The 22009-nt window shown below is 40.1% G+C and overlaps 1 protein-coding gene across 1 annotated transcript in view; it reads left to right on the top strand.

The window, feature by feature from the left end:
• SLIT3 (slit guidance ligand 3) overlaps positions 1–22009 on the top strand; it is a 610776-nt gene that overhangs the window by 49614 nt on the left and 539153 nt on the right. The window contains exon 3 of the mRNA XM_030829978.3: positions 1211–1282. Coding sequence (XP_030685838.1) covers positions 1211–1282 — 72 coding nt within the window. The remainder of the gene's footprint in view (positions 1–1210; positions 1283–22009) is intronic.

The raw sequence follows: 22009 nt of genomic DNA, 5'->3' as shown, positions 1-22009 counted from the left end.
GTCTGGACTAGCCTTTCCCTTGATGTAAAATCAGTATGTGCTGTGGTCCAACGTCCTCTTTAGTGTTTTCTTCATTCACTAAGTCTATGAAGTGGCTGCTGTGCTGGGCACCTGTGTTAGGGCTGGGACTGTGATGATGAACAGAAGACCTTACCCTCTTGGTCCTTAGGCACAGCGAGGAAGATGGACTTGAAAATAAACACAAGGGCCTGAGTGTTAAGCCCAAGAAGTGCAGTGGGTTATGAACTATCTCAGAGGTGGAGGGCTGGCGTGCAAGGAGTTATTCTGAAGTGAAGTCCAAGCTTCCTCAAGGCTACTCTTCCTTCTGCTTTTCCGTCAGGTGCCTCAGGGCGCCCGTCCTCCTGCCTGATCCAGAGGAACCCACACAGCCCTTCTAAACTCCACCTACCAAAGAAACGTCCTTCAATCACAACTGCATCCCGGCTAAGTCCCATTCAGCCACCAGGGTCAGCCCTGGATGGAAACTATGCAGCCTCACTTCTTCTCTTTCCTACTGTTCAGCTAATCCATTTGAAGCTGCCATTTTTTTTTTCAAACTTAGGGAAACAAATGTTTCATTGTCTGCTCAATTCTTAGGATATGCCACATGCATGAATCAAACTTTTAATCATCTGCTTGGAGGACTTTGGAGGTCAGCAGAGCCTGTGGCTGGGAGGACTTAGCTTTTGTGACCATCACCTTCATGTTGGGAGCAGCCAGGCTCTGGGCTTGTGACGTTTCCGGCACAGGCAGGCACCCAACAATAGCTTCACCTTTCTACGAGGTGACCCAGAGACAGAGTGAGCAGAGAAGGCCCTTTTCAATGAAGTATTTTTGAATCCTTGGAGGAGGGAGCTCCGAGGGAAGAGATGCTGAATATATGTGTGGTTTTTATAAGAAGCAGCTTTTACCTCTTCTTTTTCTGTGCAACATCCTGCAGTGCTTGGGAGGGTATTTGCTGAGAACATTCTTAAAATAGAGGCTTGGAAACCAATCTGTCAGGTAGAAGTATGCAGGCGGTGAAACCCTGGTTACCGTGACACCAAGCTGGGATGTGAATTATCTTGTCCCCCCAGACTGATCCTGGCTGAGGGGGCCCATCCGAGGGTCGAGGGAGGGGCTGAGTGACCATGCCTGCATGGCCTGCAGCCTAGTACGAGGATCCTTGAGGCCCGCTTGTCCTTGACCATTGCTGCCTTTGTGGTTCCAGGCATCTGGAAGACAACCAGGTCAGCGTCATCGAGAGAGGCGCCTTCCAGGATCTGAAGCAGCTGGAGCGATTGTAAGTACAGCACAACCTCCTTTCTTGAAAAGCCTTGTTTGTTTGTAAATTGGCTTCGTTGTGGCCTTGCTAAGAAAAAAAAGGGCTCCAGTGTTTAATAAAATGTTTGCTATTATATTTAAAGCACATTAGATGCCTGCTAAAGAGACACTGAAACCCATTTAAACTTTTTTTCTTTAAAAGATGCTAGAATTGGCATCTGGGGCTTGTTTTTCTGCTTCCCAGCCTTGAGCTCTGTCTTGGTAGCTGTACGTGGGGCTTGTTCCTGCCCAAGCCTCAGCCTTCCCTTCTGTGGGGGAAGAAGGACCTCAGTTAGCTATCCCTGTCATGGAAACTAGCATCAGAAACTCCCTACTCCTATACATGGGTAGCAGGCTCCCTCCTCAGGCCTTCTCCTCGGGGCCCCCTCTGCCCCATTCTCGTGGGAGAGGAAGGACAGGCGGGTAGGCGAGGCCTTCGGTGTGCCTGCATCTTCTCTGAGTGAGCATCAGCCTGTGTCAGGAAGCCCACATATTTTCATGAGAGAGTGCATTGCCAGTGGTTTGAAAATAGGCCACTGTTCTGACTCTGACAGAGGGAGAGAGCAAAAGGGGTGGGGATGGGAGATGGATGGAGCCTCCATTCGTTTTGTTGATTAATGCTTTTGCAGAAAACTCTCGGGTCACTGTGATGAGGGAGGCTGCTCAGATAGTTAAGTGGGCAGCTTCCCCTTTCCTCGGTTAATCACATCTGGCAGCTCATAACATCTGGATATTTGCTTTCTGCCCTTTGAGAGGGGATTGTCCCCAAGAGCACTTAGTCATGCTGGTGGGCGGCTCTTTCCAGGCTTCTTTCTGTATCCTGGTTGACCTGATATTTCAGCCTCCTTCTCCTGCATTCGGGCGACGGGCCTGCAACAGCTCTCTGCTCCTCCAGCTTAAGGATCTTCCCATCTTTACCTGTCCTGTTTCCAAATCTCATCTACAGAGATAGGCTTGGGTAAAGTATAGGACTTTCCACCAACTTATGAGCTTTGTAATGTGCCATCTTTTCCCTTGGAGTCATTCCATCTGGGGCAACCTGAGGGAATATTACCCAGCAAAAGCCTTTACTCCCCGCTCTGTGTTGTGAACTGTCTCATTCATTGCTCTCCTTCTGGGTCAAAGGTCAGCATATGTTCTTTTGTTGGTTTGAAAATATGATTTTAGTTTCTTATAAGGGAAAATAGAGATAAAAATAATGAATGTTGCCTCTATCTATACTTTTAAGTTTCTTAAAATGTTAACTCTTCTCCTTATTTAGACCCAGGGGGAAAAAAAATAAAAGTACTTGTTGAACCTGCTTCCTTTGTATGAAATACTCAACATTTACGTGGAAGAATAAATACAAAATCCTTTGTGAGAAGGCCACTTCTTGCTTTAGTCTTCTGATTAGAAGTATAAATAAATTTCCAATTCATTAATTTCATGGTTGTTGGGAAAGAGCTAATTGAGTACCTTGGACATGCTGGGAACTATGCCAGTATATTATATGCTATCTGTTATTTTATCCCCGCAAAATTCCTGTGAGGTGTGATTACCCTCATTTTGCAGATGAAGAAACAGAGGCTGAGGGAGATGAAGCCAAAGAATTGTCAGTGGGGGGAGCCAAGATTCAAAGCCACATCTGTCTGACATCAAAGCCCACGTCCTTTCATATTTCTCTGCTGCAAGCATTCGATGAAGTGTGATCTTTAGCAATGGCCCTGCAAATAGCCTCTCACATACCCATTGAACTCCAGGGAATATCCGTGGAATAGTCTAGCAAAAGGGGCTTTTCTTTGGGTTGGTCAACATGGCTGAAATACCTTGCACATCTGAGGGACTGAGAGGATTACAGTCGTAGAGTAAACCTGGCTGTTTCTCTGCTTTGGTGTATTAAGAGGGTAATGCTAGCTGCTGTACTAGATAAACCCTCAAATCTCATAGCTTAACAGGGTGGAAGTTTACTTCTTATTCATATAAAACCCAATAAGAGCATTCCTGGTTTCTGGGCCTCTCTGCTCCAAGGGGAGACTTCGGGACATGGGCTCCTCCCGTTCCCTGGCTCCGCCATCTTTAAATCGTGGCTTCCAAGGTACCAGTGTTTGTCGGCATCAAGCTAGTGGAAGGAAAAACAGCAGGAAGGATTGTACATGGGAGGTTTTCATGGGAAAAGACCTGGAAGGACTACATGTTACTTCTACTGTTACATACCTTGGGCTGGAACTGAGTCATGTGGCCACAGTAAACTGCAGGGGAGGCTAGGAAACTAGTCGAGCTATATGCCCTGGAAGTAGAGGAAACAGGCTTAGTGAACAGCTAGCCAGTTTCTGACTTATATTGCGAGTGAGCTGAGAAGCACTTGGTCAGGAAGAAGAATGGAAGTATAGGTAGCTGGACTAGTATGTACAGCTGGACAGGCTCTCTCATTTAAGGCCTTTCAGTGTCGGTGTGTGTGATGTGATCCTGACTAGTGTTTATCTGGTTTTGGTTATCCAGTCTGCCCGCAGACCAAGGACTATAGAGTGGGAAATTACAATGTATTTGCTATTAACAACGGAAGAGGTAGAGGGCTCATTGTGCCATCACCCCTGGCTCTCACTACTGGCTTACTTTACCTGTGTCTCTATATTTGGTAGTAAATTAATCTTTACTGATCATACTCTGAAAGAGGCTGGAAATTGTATCATTTCTGTAATGTTTATTTTCATTTGGAATGGTCATTACGGGTGTAATCTCTTGAGGTTTACAGGGAAAAGGCAGAGAATCCTGTCCTTCAGGTCTCTACTCAGGAATTCTCTATTCCTCCGTGAAAGGACCTCTGCTCCAGGCTGAGTTAGGTGCCTCTTTCCTCATGACAACACATTATGGGCCATATCATAGCACTTATACCATATTTTAATTCCCTGTTTGCCTCATTGTCTCTCCGCAGAACTATGAGTATTTGGAGATGAGGAATTATGTTCCATTTAACTGTTAATCTCTAAGCCTTGCACAAAGCGTGATAGTAAGTACTTGTAGAATATTTATCAAATACTTAGGTTTTTGTTCTATACCAGTGGTTCTGAACTGGGACCAGTTTTCCCCGCCAGAGGACCCTTGGCAATGTCTGGAGACATTTTCGGTTGTCAAAACTGTAGGATGTTAATAGCATGTATTGAGTAGAAGTCAGGAATGTGGCTAAACATCCTGCAATGTACAGAATAGCTCCCACAACAAAGAATTACCCAGTCCAAAATGTCAGTAGTGCTGAGGTTGAGAAACTCTGCTCTTTCCCTGTTATGTGTCAGATGCCATCTTAGTCATGACACAGGCCATCTCATTTAATCCATATAACATTATGAGGTTAGAATTATCATGTCCCTGATGTGACAAAATATAAATTTCAAAGCATTGCCTAAATATGCCAATTTAGCTCGAGCTCGCTTCTGATTTCCAGGAAGTGAACAGGATAGAGGAACAAGATAAATAAAACCAGCAGGAAACAAGTGAATCCTGTAGCTGAGACATTCTGCAAGATAACTGCCCTGGTCTCTTTAAAAAGTCAGTGTTACGAAGGAGGTGGGACTTGACTGTTCTATATTGAAAGAAGCTTAGGATAGAAACAGTAGCACAAAACTTGGAAAGGTCAATGGAGTTTGTGTTTGAAGATCTTTGAATTATGCAGAAAGTGATAATAGTGCTAATGTTTATTGCCTTATTAAATCAAAGATTCATTTTGTAATCTGTAAGATAGCTTTTGAAAAGAATAGTTAAAAAATATATAACCTACTAGAGGGAGAAATGACATAGAATGATACCCAAAAATGTGATTAATTCAAATAAGGGAACATAGAACAAAATGAGACAAAGAAAACAAATAGTAAGATGATGTATTTAAATAAAAATATATCATAATTATTTTGTATGCAAATGATTAATACTTTAATTAAAAGACAGATTTCCAGGGTGGATTAAAAAATAAAGAATAATTATATGATTCTTTCAAAAGCTGAACATTAAGCATAAGGAGAGAGAAAAGCTGAAAGTAAAAGGATAGAAAATGATACCATGAACTCACTAACCAATAGAAGGTTGGTGTGGCTGTATTAACACAGATAAAAGACTTCAAAACAAGAAACATTAATGGAGATAAAGAGGGATATTTCATAATGATAAAGGAGTAAATATACCAGGAAGGTACAGCAAATCTATGTTTGTATGTACTATTATGTACAGTATGTATGTATGTATTATGTATAGTGTGCGTGTATGTGTTATGTATGGTATATATTAAAAACATATTCTGAAAATACAGAAAACAAATATTGAACAGAACTAATGGACAAATTCATACTCGTTTAAGATATGGTTCTTGTAGTTGATGAACAAGCAGACAAAATTTTTAGTAACAATATAGAATATTTTAATGACAATGTTTGCAAACCTGACCTAAGTGAAACAAGGAGAGCAATGCAACCAACAAGTGTAGAACAAACATTCTTTTCAAGTGCATACAGAACTTTTATCAAATACTGATCTAGAAATCAGGTCTCAACAAATATCAAAGGATTACAGTCATAAGGAGTATTTTCTCTGACCACAGTAAAAATACAGAAATCAACAAAAAGCAGTAAGTGGAAATTTTCAAAATATTTGGAAATTGAATGATATTCTTCTAAATAACCTTTGAATCAAAGAACATTTCACCGTTGAAATTGGAAGATATATTTTTCAGAATGTTAATAAACACACAATATATCACAAAGTGTGGATTGCAGCCAAAGCCATGCCCACAGGAAAATGTATAGCCTTTAAGCATGTTATTTGATTTGTGTAGAGTATATATTTAAAATGAAGTAAGGCTAAAATCTTTATTAAAATACCCATCATAAGAAGCTAGAGAAAGAATAACAAAGTAGAAGAGAGAAAATCAATAATACCAGAAGTATGTGAAATAGAAAAACTCTAAAAAACCAAACTTTCATTCTTGAAAAAATTATAAAAGCCAGCAGGACTTATTAGTAAACAAAAAAGAAAGAAGACTAAATTACTGACATAAAGGATAAAATGGGGGACATAACTATGGATTTTACAAAGATTAAAATGATAGTAAGAGCAGATTTTGAAGAACTTTATTTTAATGATTTTAGAGATTAAGTGAAATTAAAAACTGAAACAAGAAGGAGTAGAAAGTAGTAGAGTCCTAAATCTAATTAAACCTTTAATTAAAATATTTCACTAAGAACTTTCTAAGCTCAGATGGCTTCGCCAGTAAATTGCACCGAAGTTTTAAGAAATAAATAGTATCAATTTATCATAAACTCATGCTATTAAAAATATGACTTTTGTCATTTGGATAGCATAACCTTTAAAGCAAAACCCAATAAGGCATTTCAAGAGAAAATATCAACCAACATATTTCATGAATATTTATATGAATTTCCTAATAAAATATTAGCAAAATGAATTTGGCAGTACCTGAAAAGGATATATTACAACCAAGTTTGGCTTATTCCAGGAAGGCAGGGTTGGTTAAATATTTGAAAATCCCCCCTCTCAAATAAAAACATGCTGAACAACTAGGATAGCAAAACCAAAGACACACAGCATCTACAATAAAGCTAGTTGACAGAGTATCCCAGTAAACTCCTGCCTCCCGAGTGTACGTGGATGGGGGTGAAAGGGGCACAGCTGATGGTTATAAGACTGTTGCATTGTCTCATCTATGTGGAAGAAAGCAGAGGGAAGTCCTTCAGAACAGGAGATTGATAAAATTACCAACACGTACTCACTGGAAAACACTGGTCAAACTGAGAAAAGCTGCCAAATCAGAAGGGAGTTTGATTAGATCCAGTTCATGGTGAGAACAAAGGAATCATGATGTGATAATGACTGATAGTACTTGGAGTATTCTGGGTCCTATAAATTCTTCAAACTACCACAAACAAGGCTGTTTTCCAAAGAAAGGCCTAACGTTGATAAGAAAATTTGGGGACTAGTCAATCAGAACAGGTACAGTAGTAGAAATGAAAAGAAACCTTCTCAATGAAAGTGCTAGAAATCACCAGAAGAGGCAGATCTTAGAAAATACAAGGCCATGTTTTTCATTAGTTTAACCACAACAACAAACAACCCCAAGAATGAGCTCTCTAGACGCTTAAAGCTAAAAAAGCTATCACTTCCCACCCCTACCTCATAAGACTAAAGGAAATTTCTTTCATTTAAGAAATAAACAACCGGGACTTCCCTGGTGGCGCAGTGGTTAAGAAACCGCCTGCCAATGCAGGGGACGCTGGTTCGAGCCCTGGTCCAGGAAGATCCCACATGCCGCGGAGCAGCAAAGCCCCTGCGCCACAACTACTGAAGCCCGCGCACCTAGAGCCCGTGCTCCGCAACAAGAGAAGCCAACGCAATGAGAAACGTGCGCACCGCAGAGTAGCCCCTGCTCGCTGCAACTAGAGAAAGCCCATGCGCAGTCACGAGGACACAATACAGCCAAAAATAAATACAATAAATAAATTTACAAAAAAAAAGAAAAGAAATAAGCAACCAAGAGGATTATGATTGAAGCTCATACAAAAAATTTTTATAAGAAAAATGAAGAATAAGAAACATAATAATCTCCATAGAAACAACGAAAACATGTAAGAAAGAGGTACCCACAAAACCGATGAAAACTATAATGATGGTTCAAAACTAGCTACACAAATTTAAGACTTTATAAACTCTAAAAGAACAACATAAATCTGAATTTTAAAAACTCAGAAATTAGATGATTAGAGAAGAGTAGGATTTGAAAGGAAGGGCAGAGAACTCAAGAAACAATTTAGAAATAAAAGAATTCATTTCAAGGTAAGTACTGCCAAGATTGAAGAAGAGCAAACTTGGAAGAATTACACTATCCAATTTCAAGACTTACTATAAAGCTACAGTAATCAAGATAGCATGGTACTTGTGAAATATTAGACATACAAACTTATGAAACAGAATACATAGCCTAGAAATAGACCCATTCGAAAATAGTCAGCTGATTTTTGACAACGGAGCAAAGACAACTCAATGGAGAAAGAATAGTGTTTTCAACAAATGGTTCTGGGACAATTGGATGTTTATATACAGAACACTGAACCCACACAAGACTTACATCTTATGCAACATTTAAATCAAAATGGATCATAGACCTAAATGTAAAATGTAAAACTGTGAAACGTCTAGAAGAAGACATAAGAGAAAAAATCTTGGGTTTGAGGATGAGTTTTTTTGATACAAAAAGCATGATCCATGTTAAAAAAAAAAGTTGATCAGTTGAACTTTTTTTTTTTTTTGAACTGTTTTAAAATTAAAAACTTCTGCTCTGCAAAGGGCACTGTTAGGAAAATGAAGAGACAAGTCACAGACTGGGAGAAAATTTTTGCAAAGCATATATCTGGTAAAGCACTTGTATACAGAATATACAAAGAACTTTCAAAACACAGCATTCAGAAAACAAACATTCCTACCCACAAAAAAAGAAAGAAATGAGCAAAAGATTTGAAGAGGCACAACACCAAAGATGATATACAGTTGGCAAATAAGCATATAAGGACATCCTGAACATCATTTTTCATTAGGGTAATGCAAATTAGACAACAATAAGGTACCACTGCACATCTACTAGAATGGCTACAGTACTAAAAACTGACAATACTAATTGCTGCTCAGGAGGTAGAGTAACTGGAACTCTCATTTATTACTGATGGTAATGCAAAATGGTACAGCCACTTTGGAGGACAGTTTAGCAGTTTCTTACAAAGCTAAACATAATTGTATCTTATAATCCAGATCAGTGGTTGCTAGGGGTTTAGCGAAGAGAAGGGGATGTAGGGTCAAATAGGTGAAGCATGGGAGAGGGGGTCGCTGAGAATGGTGAAACTATACTGTGTGATATTGAAATGGTGATGCACAACATATGCCTTGATCAAACCCATAAAATTTGACAGTGCAATGAGTGAACCTTAATGCATGCAAATTAAAAATATCATTTAGGAAATTGGAGGATCCCACAATGGAATGCACACTGTGATGAATGTGTGAATCAACCTTACTGAAGGTGATGGGGAAAAAGGTGCTGACCAAAGTGGACTTGAAATGACTGGAGTCTGTGAGACTAAAGTCGAAAGGAATAGCACACAAGAACTGGACTCTGGTTGACAGAGTTGTTTCCCACAGAGGTATGGGTTAACAATTCTGAAATCACTACACATGTATATTGGAATTCAACAGTGGAAAGACAAGCGATATCGTTACAGACTAGCAATGGGGAAAGCTATCATGACCCATGTGGTAATGGATTAGAGTTAGAGACACCAGTATGAACAAATGTTTAACCTAATATAGATACTTTCACTTAATACAGGTGGACATATACATAGAAATATTTATTGATATGTGAATATACATAGGTTTTTATACAAGCAAATATTTCTTTGCTCTGTTAGCGAGAGGGCCTAGAAGCAACCCAGATTTTGGCTTCCAATCAGTTCTCCAATAAAAAGTAACTAAGGTGTCTTGGAAAAATGGGTTGATTCTAGGATGAGGGCATGAGATAAATTGCGCCAGAAAGGAAGTGCTCAAAACAACAACAACACGACAATTATGGGGAAATGTCAAAAGGACATGGGAGCCAACTGAAAGAGCTCCTAATGGCCAAAGCTGAAAGAATTTGAGCAACAAAATAAATGAGTATCAGATTACAACCAAAGTATAAAATAAATATCCATGAGTTCATACTAATATAAATAAATGATTGAATAAATAAATAAATAAATGGGGAGAGGAGAAATCACCCATCCAGAAGAATTCTAAGGAATATATGTAGATTTTCTGCCCTCAGGAAGGTAGAGCGTAACTCTTCACTCCTTATGTATGGGCTTTGCATAGTGACTGCCTTCAAAAGAGTATGAGAAAGGGAGGGTGGGGAATAGTAACTTTATCGTGGAGAAATATGACACACACTCCCTCAGCCAGGTGATCAAGGTCTATATCGAAAGTGGTAAGTCATGTCAAAAGTATGTATCTTGGATATGATGTAATGAACATAGCAGTTCCCATCTGTGATCTTCATCTCAAAAACCCATCACCCCAGTCTAATGGGAAAAACATCAGACAAATCTCAAGCAAGGGCTGTTTCTAAAAAACATGTGACTAGTCCTCAATACTATCAAGGTCATCAAAAGCAAGACAAGTCAGAAACGGTCACGGCCAAAAAGAGCATAAGGAGACGTGACGACTAAATGTAATGAGGCATCCTGGATGGAATCCTAAAACAGAAAAAAAGTCACAGGTAAAAATTAAGGGACTCTTAATAAAGTATTAACTTTCATTAATAACAGTGTATCAGTATTAGTTCATTATGGCAAATGTACTATATTAATGTAAGATGTCAAGAATAGGGGAAATTGGGCGTGAGGTATATGAGATCACTCTGTACTATCTTCCCAACTTTTATGTAAATCTAAATAATAGAAAACATTAGTTTTTAAAAAGTGGACTGTGCCAAACTCTGCTTGAATTACAGATTCATGAGCAAAATAAATGCTATTGGTTTACACCAAAAACGCATTCATGCATACTCACCTAGATGGAACTCAAGAGCAGATAAATGTAATGGATAATGCTTTAAGAGAAATGGATTATAGAGATGTGGATGGTCCTAGAGACTGTCATACAGCGTGAACTAAGTCAGAAAGAGAAAAACAAATATCATATATTAATGCATATTTGTGGAATCTAGAAAACTGGTACAGAGGAACTGGTTTGCAAGGCAGAAATAGAGACACAGATGTAGAGGACAAATGTATGGACACCAAGGGGGGAAAGCGGGGGGTTGGGGGTGGGATGAACTGGGATACTGGGATTGGCATATATACATATATACGCTAATATGTATAAGATAGATAACTAATGAGAACCGGTTGTATAGCACAGGGAACTCCACTTCGCTGTACAGTAGAAACTAACACAATGTTGTAAAACAACTGTACCCCAATTAAAGAAAAAGAGAGAAATGGAAAATGGAAAGGAGTATTTTTAGTATTTTTTAAAATCAGTAAGAAACTAATAGCGAGATAAAAAGGATTTAAGAGAAAGTGGTAGATATGGAAGTCAGTCAAAGAAGTTCTAATACACTTATAATATGAATCTCTGAGGAAGAAAACTAAAGCAGTGGAACAAAACAAATAGTAATGAAAATCTTTTGAAATAAAAGATGATTTGAAGGTACATACTGAAAGGGTAACTGAACGTCTGGAAAAATAGACCAGGTTCAAAACTAAATATTCTAATAAAAGCATTTTGTATTTGAAAGAGAAAAAACATCCTTAAGCATTCAATGGATTAGACACTTACAATGGAAAAGAAAATCAGATTGCTAGCATATTTTTGACACCAAAGCTAGAATACAATTGAATAATTTTTTAAGGAAATAAACTGTGAAGCAGAGATTTTATAAAATGTGAACCAGAGCCCTACATATATTCAAAAGTAATGACTACAGAAAACCTATTATGAGCATTCAGAAACTCAGACATCATGGTTTTCATGGATCCCTTCTTAAGGAATCTCCCAGAGAACACATTTCATACAACTGGAGAGGTATTGGCATTAAGGACAGATATGATCTGCACTTCCCAAACACCTGGAAGTTAGGTGGAGTCTTGTGACTGAATCTTGGACTTCCATGGAATGAGACTGGGAGTGCTGTGTTCTCCATGGTCCTCCATCCTTGCTCTCTTCTCCTATGGTGGCTAAATGGACAGGACTCTAAGAACTTAAAGGATGTAGAGACACAAAGTGAAAGGATTCTAAGCCCCTGCTGACATGCATGTGGCTCTGACATGAACAAGAAATAAATTTCTATTATTTCAAAAATAACAATGTATTTCATCCCATTAACAGAATAGATGCGAAAAGTCATTTCATCTCCATAGATGTAGAAAAAAATATCTAATGAAATTCAACACTAATTCATGATTTTAAAGTATTTAAAATGCTAAGAATAAAACGGAACTTTTTGTTTTTTGTGGTACGCGGGCCTCTCACTGCTGTGGCCTCTCCCGTTGCGGAGCACAGGCTCCGGACGCGCAGGCTCAGCGGCCATGGCTCACGGGCCCAGCTGCTCCGTGGCATGTGGGATCTTCCCGGACCGGGGCACGAACCCGTTTCCCCTGCATCAGCAGGTGGACTCTCAACCACTGTGCCACCAGGGAAGCCCAAAATGGAACTTTTTTACAAAAAAACCTAAATCAAATAACATTGTTAATGGTGAAATATTTAAAACATTCCTCTTGAGAGACACCTGTCATCATGACTCCCATTCAACATTGTATTGGAAATCCTGGTCCTGGCCATGATTTAAAAAAAAAAAAAAAGAAGAAGAAGAAAGAAGGATGGAAGAAAATAGAAAGAACAGGTATAAGGATTAGAATAGAAGAAATATCAATGTCATTACTTGCAGATGACATGATTAAATACATGGAAAATGCAAAATAATCTACAGATGAACTCTTAGGATTCCTAAGTGAATTCCTCAGGTTACTGGACACAACCAAAAAAATCAGTGTAACTTCTGTATACTAACAACAAATGATTAGGAAATTTAAAAAAATGATGTGTGTTAACAGCATCGAAAAACATCGACTGCCCAGGAATAAATCTAATGAAAGATGTGCGAGGCTTTAACACAGAAAACAACAAACATTACTGGAAAAATGAAAGTTGACTCAAATATATAGAGCAATACATTATGTTCATGGATTGGAAAACTCAATATCTCAGGGATGTCAGTTCTCTCCCAATTGATATGCAGATTCAGGGCAGTCCTAATGCTACCAGGTTGTTGTGGAAATTGTGAAAATGATTCTGAAGTTTGTATGGAAATGCAGTTGGCCAAGAAGAGCCAAGACAGATTGAAGACCCAGGTAACAGAAGGACACTTCATTTGTAACAAAGATGGCACTGTAAAGCAGCTTGAAATGGGTGATCTGTCTAATAAATTGTGATAGAATAACTGGATATGGAAAATGAATTATCTTGCCCCCGGCTCATACCATTCACAAAATCAGTTACAGATGAATTGTAGATTTACACATGAAAGATGAAGTAATAACACTTCTAGAATATAACAGGATATCTTCATGGCTTTGCAGTAGTTGGTATTTCTTAATCAGGATACAGAAGGCATTAACTTTACAGGAAAAAAAATAGGTAACTTGGACTACATTAAAATAAATAACTTTTGTTCATCAAAATACATCACTGAGTGAAAAAGCATGCCAGAGTGGTCAAAGATATTGGCAGTGCATGTAACTGACAAAGAACTTATATTGAGAATATGTAAAGAACTTCTGCAAATCAATAAGAAAAAGGCACCCAGTAGAAAAATGGTTAAGAGTTTCCAACAGGTACTTCAAAAAAAAGAGGATGTCCAAATGGCCAGTGGTCATATGAAAAGATGCTCAGTGTGTCATCAGTCTTCAGAGAAACATAAAATAAAACCACAATGACATACATCACACACTCATCTGAAAAGCATAAGAAAACTTACACGTGTTTATGATGATGTGAAACAAACTACATTCATCATATACTGCTGTGGGACTCATTGATACAGTTACTCCAGAAAACTCTTCAGCAGTGTCAACTAGAGCAGAGCATACACATACCCCATGACCCAGCAATCCCACTCCTGGATTTACATCCCACAAAAGACATAAACAACAATGTCCATAGAAGCACTATTTGTAATAGCCCCAAACTGGAAACGAACCAAATGCTCACCAACATGAGAAAAAAATCAACTGTGGTATATTCACACCATGGAGAATGGAAACAACACATAAAAACTACTGCTACGTGTGACACCGTGAGAAGTCTCAGAAGCAGAATGAGCAACAAAAGCAGGACATAAAAGAGTAGAAATTACTTGATTCCATTTATATAATCTTCAAGACAGGCAAAAGCAATCTATGGTATTAAACGTCAGGATAGTATTTATCTTTGGAGGATTGTAAACGGAAGGGGACTTAGGTTTCTGAGGTGTATCATCCTCTGTTTCTAGATCTGGGTAGAGGTTTTGTGGATCTGTTCATTGGGTGAAAATGCTTCAAGCCATACAATTTTGATTTGTACATTTTTTTGTATATGCGTTACACTAAAAAAAATACTTATTTTAAAAAGAGATTTTAGAGACAGATGTGTGAGAACCAACTTCACTACATGGCTCTTAATTGAAGCCTGGTTTGAAGAAATGAATGTATAAAATAAATTCTGGGGAGAAATGGAGAAATCTGAAAGTGGACTGGGCATCAGATGTTGTTAGGGAATTATTAATTTTGCTAAGTATGATAATGGTACTCTAGTTAAAGAAGAGAATCTCCTTAATTTTGGGGAGGGATGCATGCTGAAGTATTTAGGAATCCAGTGTCCTGATGTTGATAATTTACTTTAAAATGGTTCAGTAAAGAAAGCAAACAAACAAAACCAAATAGAGCAAAATGAAAACAATTGTTGAACTTAAATGGTGCTCATGTGAACGTTCAAAATACATTTTTCCTTTTCTGTATTTTTGAACGTTTTATTGATAAAGAAAATTTTTAATGCATTTTAAAAAATGATCATAACCTTTTCACAGAGGAAAAAAAACTGAAGCTCAGAAAGTTAAAGTAACTTGCCATGCTGAGATTTGAATCCAGGACTATTCTGAATTTAGGAGTTAGGAAAAGAAACTATGACCGTCACAAACTGGAAGGAGATTGAGATATTGTATTATTCAATTTCCTCATTTTGCAGACAAGAAAACAGGCTAGAGAACAATTTGACTTCCATGAAATGTTAATGCAGCATGCAGTGTTTGAAGTGTTGAGCTGCCTTGTCATTAGCTTGGTTTTTCCAAAGAGCAGAACACAATGGTGTCCTTAGCTCTAACCTAGAGTTCACATTTACTATTTAATTAGATATGAAGTAAATAATTAGATTATATGGATATATTTAAATGCATATGTATAGCAAATATGTGTGTGTGTGTGTGTGTATTTAAATTACTGCAAGAGTTATTTTGTTCCTGGTAGATAGAGCCTTGCTTGTCCCACCATCACTAACATGTGTTATGTCCCTTAAGCTTATCATTTACAGGCCATATACCCTCCAACAGCCCATGAATGTGGCTTTTTCTTCATTTGGCCTCATTTATATCAACATCAAAGCCTGAGCATTGTTATTAACTCAGAATTATGGACAGGGTTTTCTTTGTGAGATTTATCGCCTACGGTGTCAACACTTAATTTACTCTAAGTCCTTGAAAAAAAACACCCCAGTGTCTGTAAGGGTATAAGCTGCCAACACCAGAAAGACCACTGTTGACAGATTTTTGATTGGTATACGTTACTATTCCTTATTCAAAACAAAACAAAACAAAAAACTCTTCTGTCTTGGAATATTGTCTCCATTGGTTCCTTAAGAATTACAAGGAAGACTGAAGGGAAGCTATAAAACTAAGGAAGTTTTATGGGGGACTTCCCTGGTGGCGCAGCGGTTAAGAATCCGTCTGCCAATACAGGGGACACGGGTTCGAGCCCTGGTCCGGGAAGATCCCACATGCCGCGGAGCAACTAAGCCGGTGCACCACAGCTACTAAGCCTGAGCTCTAGAGCCCATGCTCTGCAACAAGAGAAGCCACTGCAATGAGAAGCCCACATAACAACGAAGAGTAGCCCCAGCTTGCAGCAACTAGAGAAAGCCCACACGCAGCCAAAACTAAAATTAATTAATTGATTAATTTTTTAAAATTACTTAAAAAAAAACCCTAAATTAAGGAAGTATTCGGGGGAAAAAAGGCTGGAGAAGATTTTCACGGCCATCAGAAGGCCCAGGCAGGACTGTCAGCCTGCAGTTGTCAGCCAGTTCTGCTTGATTCCCTCCACCAAGCTCACTTTTCTCTGGTTGCATTAAAAGGTCTAAGGCAGAAGAGGTTGTTGGAAGGCTTAGGCCTAAACACTTCAAACTGCCATATAGTGGAAGATGGGGCTAACTCCGTGGAGAACAAAACTCAGGAATATAGGGTTGGTGGTGGCGGAAATGTAAGGAGCTACATAGGAAGAAAGTATAGCAGAGCAGTAAGGAAGCTGAACTCTGGCCTGCTGGCTCACATTTATACACTGTTTGACACTGGACAAATTAATGAACCTCTTTGAGCCTCAGATGCCTCATTTATAAGACATCTGTGTATTTGCCTCATAGGGCTGTTGAAGAAAACTAAGTAGCACGCACGCAAAGAATTTAGGATAGTATCGGGTTTGTCATAAGTGCTCATAAGCATTTCACTTCAGTCTCTTAAGCAGGACTGGAAAAAAACGACCGTTTATGTGGTCCTGGGGAATCTCTAAGACAGAGATTTTCGTACTTCCTTTCAGCAATTTCTTCCCCCACCCACCCCACTGCAGCCCACCCACCTCTAGAGGGGGCCTGCCCTCAAGGAGCTTACAGTCCACTAGCAAGGCAAGTGTGTAAACTTGTATCTTTTCAACATGGCGAATACTGAAGTTTCAAGAGTACAGAGGAAGTGACTGCCTCTGCTGGGGAGCTCAGGGAAAGCTTTACCAAGGAGGCATCATTTGAACCGAGTCTTGAAGATCAAATAAGAGTATAAATCATGACCACCAGTTTAGCAAAGAATGATGCATCTGGGGTCATTCAGGATGGGTTATCTGCTCTCAGCATTTTCCACAGGCCTTTTGATCTGCTAATTTAGTTAGAGTGAATCTGTGGTGGACGCTTAACCTAATGATTACAAGATGAAGAGCATGGACCCTAGAGTTAGGATAGACCTGGATTTGAATCTGTAACCATCTTCTCATTTCACTTACCAGCTATGAGTCCTTGGGAAAGTTTCTTAATAGCTCCGAGTACCATCTGTTAAATAGAGAGAATCATTGTTGAGTAGAGTTGCCTTTTAAACAAAGGCTTGTTTCTGAAGTTGGCGTGAAAGATAAAAATGGAAAATACTCAAAATTATTGACAGTTATCTCTCTCATAAACAAGACACGTAGGGACCATTTTGTACCGAGAAGTACCATTGACCTCTGGAATCCCCACCAACGAAAATGCTGGACATGAGTAGCCCATGAGGACTGAGAAGTTGTGGGGAGAGCAGGTTCACATCTCTCATCCAAGGTCATCTGGAGACACAGGTTCATTGAGAAGAATGGCTGGTAGGACCCTCTGCCTCGTATATTTTTCACCTTATTCTTCTTTAACTTTTGCTGAGTGCCTGCACTTTGGTTCACTCACAGGTTAAATGCATACATGGCGTGACTCAATTAACCCACTTCACCAGAGTGTCATCAGATTATCTATGTGAAGTGTTTCACACAGCGATTGGCACAGTTATCACAGTATCTTCAGCCATCTCCTGGTCCGTCCTTCTCCTCCTTCTCTTTGTCATCATCATAAGCCAAGAGTGACCAATTAGGAAAGAGAGCAATTTCTTTGACCAAGTGAACGAAATGACTGCATTTTCACTCATTGGCTCTTTTCCATCCTGAGATCATACGCCCCAAGCCAAAAACACGCCAAATCTCCTTCCTGTCCTTGTTCTGTCATCAAAAGTTGTTGAAGCGTGTTTTTTCATCTGAAAAACGAGCTTAATAGTATTTTCTGTCTGATAGGAGTGAGGGCTTGTCAGAAAGTATGTATCTGCTAAAGCACTCTAAAAAGGCAAACGGTCAAAACAATGCAAATTATCATCTTTTTTTCTATAATACTGTCCTTGTGGGGGTACGGCCACATCACCAGTCTAGAATTGTGCCCAGTTCTTCCCCTGAATGCCTTGAAAATCAAAAGAACCAGTACTTTAGTTTCATTTGTTGTATTCTCTTTCTTTACATCCATATTGTTTGGCTAGAATTTTTTTAAAAATCTGAAGGATCAATTTTCTCATTTTGAAATGTAACAAGGAGAATTGCTCTAAGCCTGGGAATATGTTAGCCAAGTTTTGAATCTCAAAATGCTAATGTCTCCCTCTGTCTTCCTCTCTTTGTGTGTGTGTGTGTGTGTGTGTGTGTGTGTGTGTGGCTTTTCCAAGATGTGGAGGTTTTGAATAAAAATGGTAATTGACCTTTAACGAGAGAGCTGAGAGAATGGCTTCTGTATATTATATGGCTGTGAGCTGGATTTTAAATGTTTGATTAAGTTATTAGAATGTTTTTGCTTTGGCATAGTGTACTATAAATTTACAATTGCTGGCCAAGCAGTTAGTCAGTGGAGAAGAATAAAGTGTTTTGAGAGGTACTTCAAAACCTGGATTTTATTCTCTTGGAAAGACAGGGTTTTAAATAAATCATGTAACACAAGTGAGAACTTCCATAATTAAGGTTCTAACCAGGAAGATCCTAAGAGCTTTCGAGTGGTAACATGAAGAATGACATTCCAGGATGCTTTCCTTTTCTTTTCTTTTTAAATTTATGTTTTGAGTGTGCTAGTTTACTTTGAGTGGCCCAAAGACCAAACAGCACACAACAGGCACACATTAAATATAGGTTGTTAAAGAATCTATCTATGAGATGTGAGTGCTGTAGGGAGATTGATACCGTAAACAAATATATTTAAAAAAAAAAATTGTCCCAGAACACCTTTGCTTTACAGTGTGCTTCAAATGGTTAGAGGTCCCTGTCGGCTGCACCCACGTCATTACTTAGAGAGTTTCTGTTTGGCAGTCCTTACTCCCTGTCACCCAGTAGTTTCACTCCCTGACAGCTTTTTTGTTTTCAGAGCATGTTCTCCTGGTCCTGTCATTTAGGAAATCTCTCTTAAATGGCCACTCCCCTCTCTTGGGGGCTCTCCCTGCCTCTCAGCCTCAGACCCTCTCCCCGAGATTCTTCCAGCTGTTTCCTCAAAGCCCCACCGCCTCCTCTCAGCACGGCTAGGCTCTTCTCCCAGGAGCACCTAAATAAATAAAATGTGATTAAATGTATGGGATTGGTTCTTGTACTGCTGTATTTATTTGATCTATGTACACACCAGAGAACTTTCTACTGTACAGTGTACAAATATACCATTTATACTTGATTAAGTAGGGCAATTGTGGTCGTTTCTGGGAAAGTATACCATCAGATTCTTCATTGGGAACCTGGGCATGTACTATGACATTGTTTCTATGGGATCAAATGAGACAACTGTTGGGAATGCAGCCCTTTGTAGAAGATTGTAGAGTGCTACCCAAGTTGTATTGCTAAAATGACAATTTTCGATTTTTGTTGGAGATTAGTGATTAGGAGCACAGGCTGTGTCCTCAGGCTACCTCGCTGGGAATCGCGGGGTGCTCCACTGGCCAGCTGTGCAGCCTTATGCAAGTGCCCGAATCTCTCATCTGTAAAAGAGGGTAACAGAGTTACCTACCTGCGTTATTGAGAGGATTAAACGAAATAATGCATGTCTTGTGTCTAGCAAAGCATCTGACACAAAACAAAGTAAGTGCTTAATACATATGAACTGTTAATTACATCATCATCATTATGATCAGACTGAAGTGACATAATTTAGTTATAGAATCCTTTTAAGAATGGAAGCAAGTGTAAACACGAGGATGGATGGTTTCAGCTCTTCCCTCATTCGCGAGTGCTCATGTATGTACATGCGTCCCATGTGTGCTGATGCCCATCAGAGACAGCCACGCCCATCCCCTATGCCCGACACTCCAACTCCCCGGGGGTCTCCATGCCTCCCATTTACCTGTGATCTTGTAGACCTGCTATTGCCCGGGTCCCACCCTTTCCTAAGCTGGTCCTCGCTTCCTACAGGGTGGAGACTGTAGTGACAGGACTAAGGATGCAGAGCCCAGGGATGTGAGGAGTTCAGATAAAGTCCCTGCCACTCCTCCAGTCTTAGTATCCAGCTCATGTTAAAATGCCCCTTCCGGCCTCCACTTTGTATGATACCAGAGAGAATTTAGGCTTGGATCTTAGCAAAACATGAAGATGAATCTTGCTCGAAGCTTTGAGTATCCCAAGACCCCCCATTACCACCTCTTCTATAGGTTGTGACAAGGTGAGAAAAGGGACTGAGGAGAATGCCGGGCCTTAACCTCGCCTGCAGAATAATGAATAGTACTGATGTTTATTAAACACCTACTCAGGCAGGCACAGCGCTTGGGGCTTTACAGATACTGTCTGCATCTTCTGAGCTAGCCTGCAGGGCAGGGGTTATTATCAGCATTTTACAGGTGAGGACACAGAATCTCAAAGAAGGTCAATCACTTGCCTTCCGTCCCACAGAGCAGGGACTGGTGCATATCTAGGTGGCTGATTGTTCCCCCTCGCCCACAGCCCACCATTCAGCTTCTCTCTCTAGTCCTCCCCCCATCCCCCAAGAGCTCTGGGGTTTGCCTAGCTCTGTACCTCTGGAGCTCCCGTGGCCCAGCTAAAAGTGGTTAGCAGGTGCGGGTGGGGCTTCCACATGCACATCGCTGTACCGGGGGTGGCAGGGACTGGAAGGGGGGATGCAGAGCAATGAGGGACATGGACGGGGGCTGCCTCTAACTGTGGTTTCTCTCTTCTCCCCTTGTCTCCATCCCCACTGCCACTGAACTCACCCATGCCATCAGCATCTCTTGCTTGAAGGACCACAGACCTCTGGTCTTACCTGTCTATCTCCACTCAGGCCCCAAGGAAAGTGTTCACAGTGGATCAAGCTCAAGTGAGCTTCTCAAATACAGACCATGCTTAAAATCCTTCCTTGGCTTCCTTTGACTCTTAAAATCAACTTCGGTTCCCCATCGCGACCCTCAGGGCTGTGGGGTCTGGCCCCCCTCCCCCACTCCCCTCCTCACCTAGTAATCACCTTTCAGCTCCCAGCAACAAGGTCACTTACTCGGGGAAACCTTCTGTGCCCCTCCAGGTTGTTAAATTCCTCTCCTACACATTCTTACAGGGTTCTGACCCTTTGCTCATGTCTGTCCGTATTTATGATTTTGTTAGTGATGCTGGGTTGGTGTTGTCTCCCTCATTAGACTATTCATCCCCGAGATGGAAAGTGCGTGTTCGCACTCAGCTCAGCATCGCTGGCACCTGACATCGTGCCTGGGCAGAGACTGTGCTGGGTAACATTGGTCGTGTGAGTGAGCGGTGTGACTTCTGTGCTTTGGAAACCCGGGTAGGATGTTGATAGAGGTGTGGCCAGACTGAGGCTCCTGTGGTTACCCCAGCCGTTTCCCTTCCACCTCCAGCTGGAGAAGTTCTGCTGGGCTCTCCTCCAACCCCCCCCCCCCACCAATGGGAATGACAGACATCTAGAACTTGCTTTATTTACCTGTTACAGTCTTTCCCATGTGAGTGCGTACACTTATCCCAGTGAGGAGCCCACTTGTGAAGCACCTCTTGTAGAGCTGCCGTCACCTCTCCCCTGGCAGTGATGGAAACCCCAGCACGTAGTAGGTATTCTGGGAACATTTGCTGAGTGCTCAGCAGCATGTTACTTTGAACATTCATTCTTCTTAGCAGCAATTTTTAAAATTGAGATTCGATTTATGTGAAATAAAATATATGCATTCTGAGTGTGATATTGTTAGAGTTAATTGTGCATTTCATTTTAAAAAATAGAGCCATGTGAAGTAACTATAGTATGTCGGTAAGCTGGACAATTTCCTATCGTAGTAATTTTTTATATACTATCTAATTTCTGTAGTGATATCCCATTATGCGTCTTGCATTCATACATT

This window comes from Globicephala melas, chromosome 3 (genome assembly GCF_963455315.2).
Source record: "Globicephala melas chromosome 3, mGloMel1.2, whole genome shotgun sequence".
Classification (NCBI taxonomy): Eukaryota; Metazoa; Chordata; class Mammalia; order Artiodactyla; family Delphinidae; genus Globicephala; species Globicephala melas.
The sequence above is the reverse complement of the archived record's forward strand: the minus strand, read 5'-3'. Positions and strand labels throughout refer to the sequence as shown.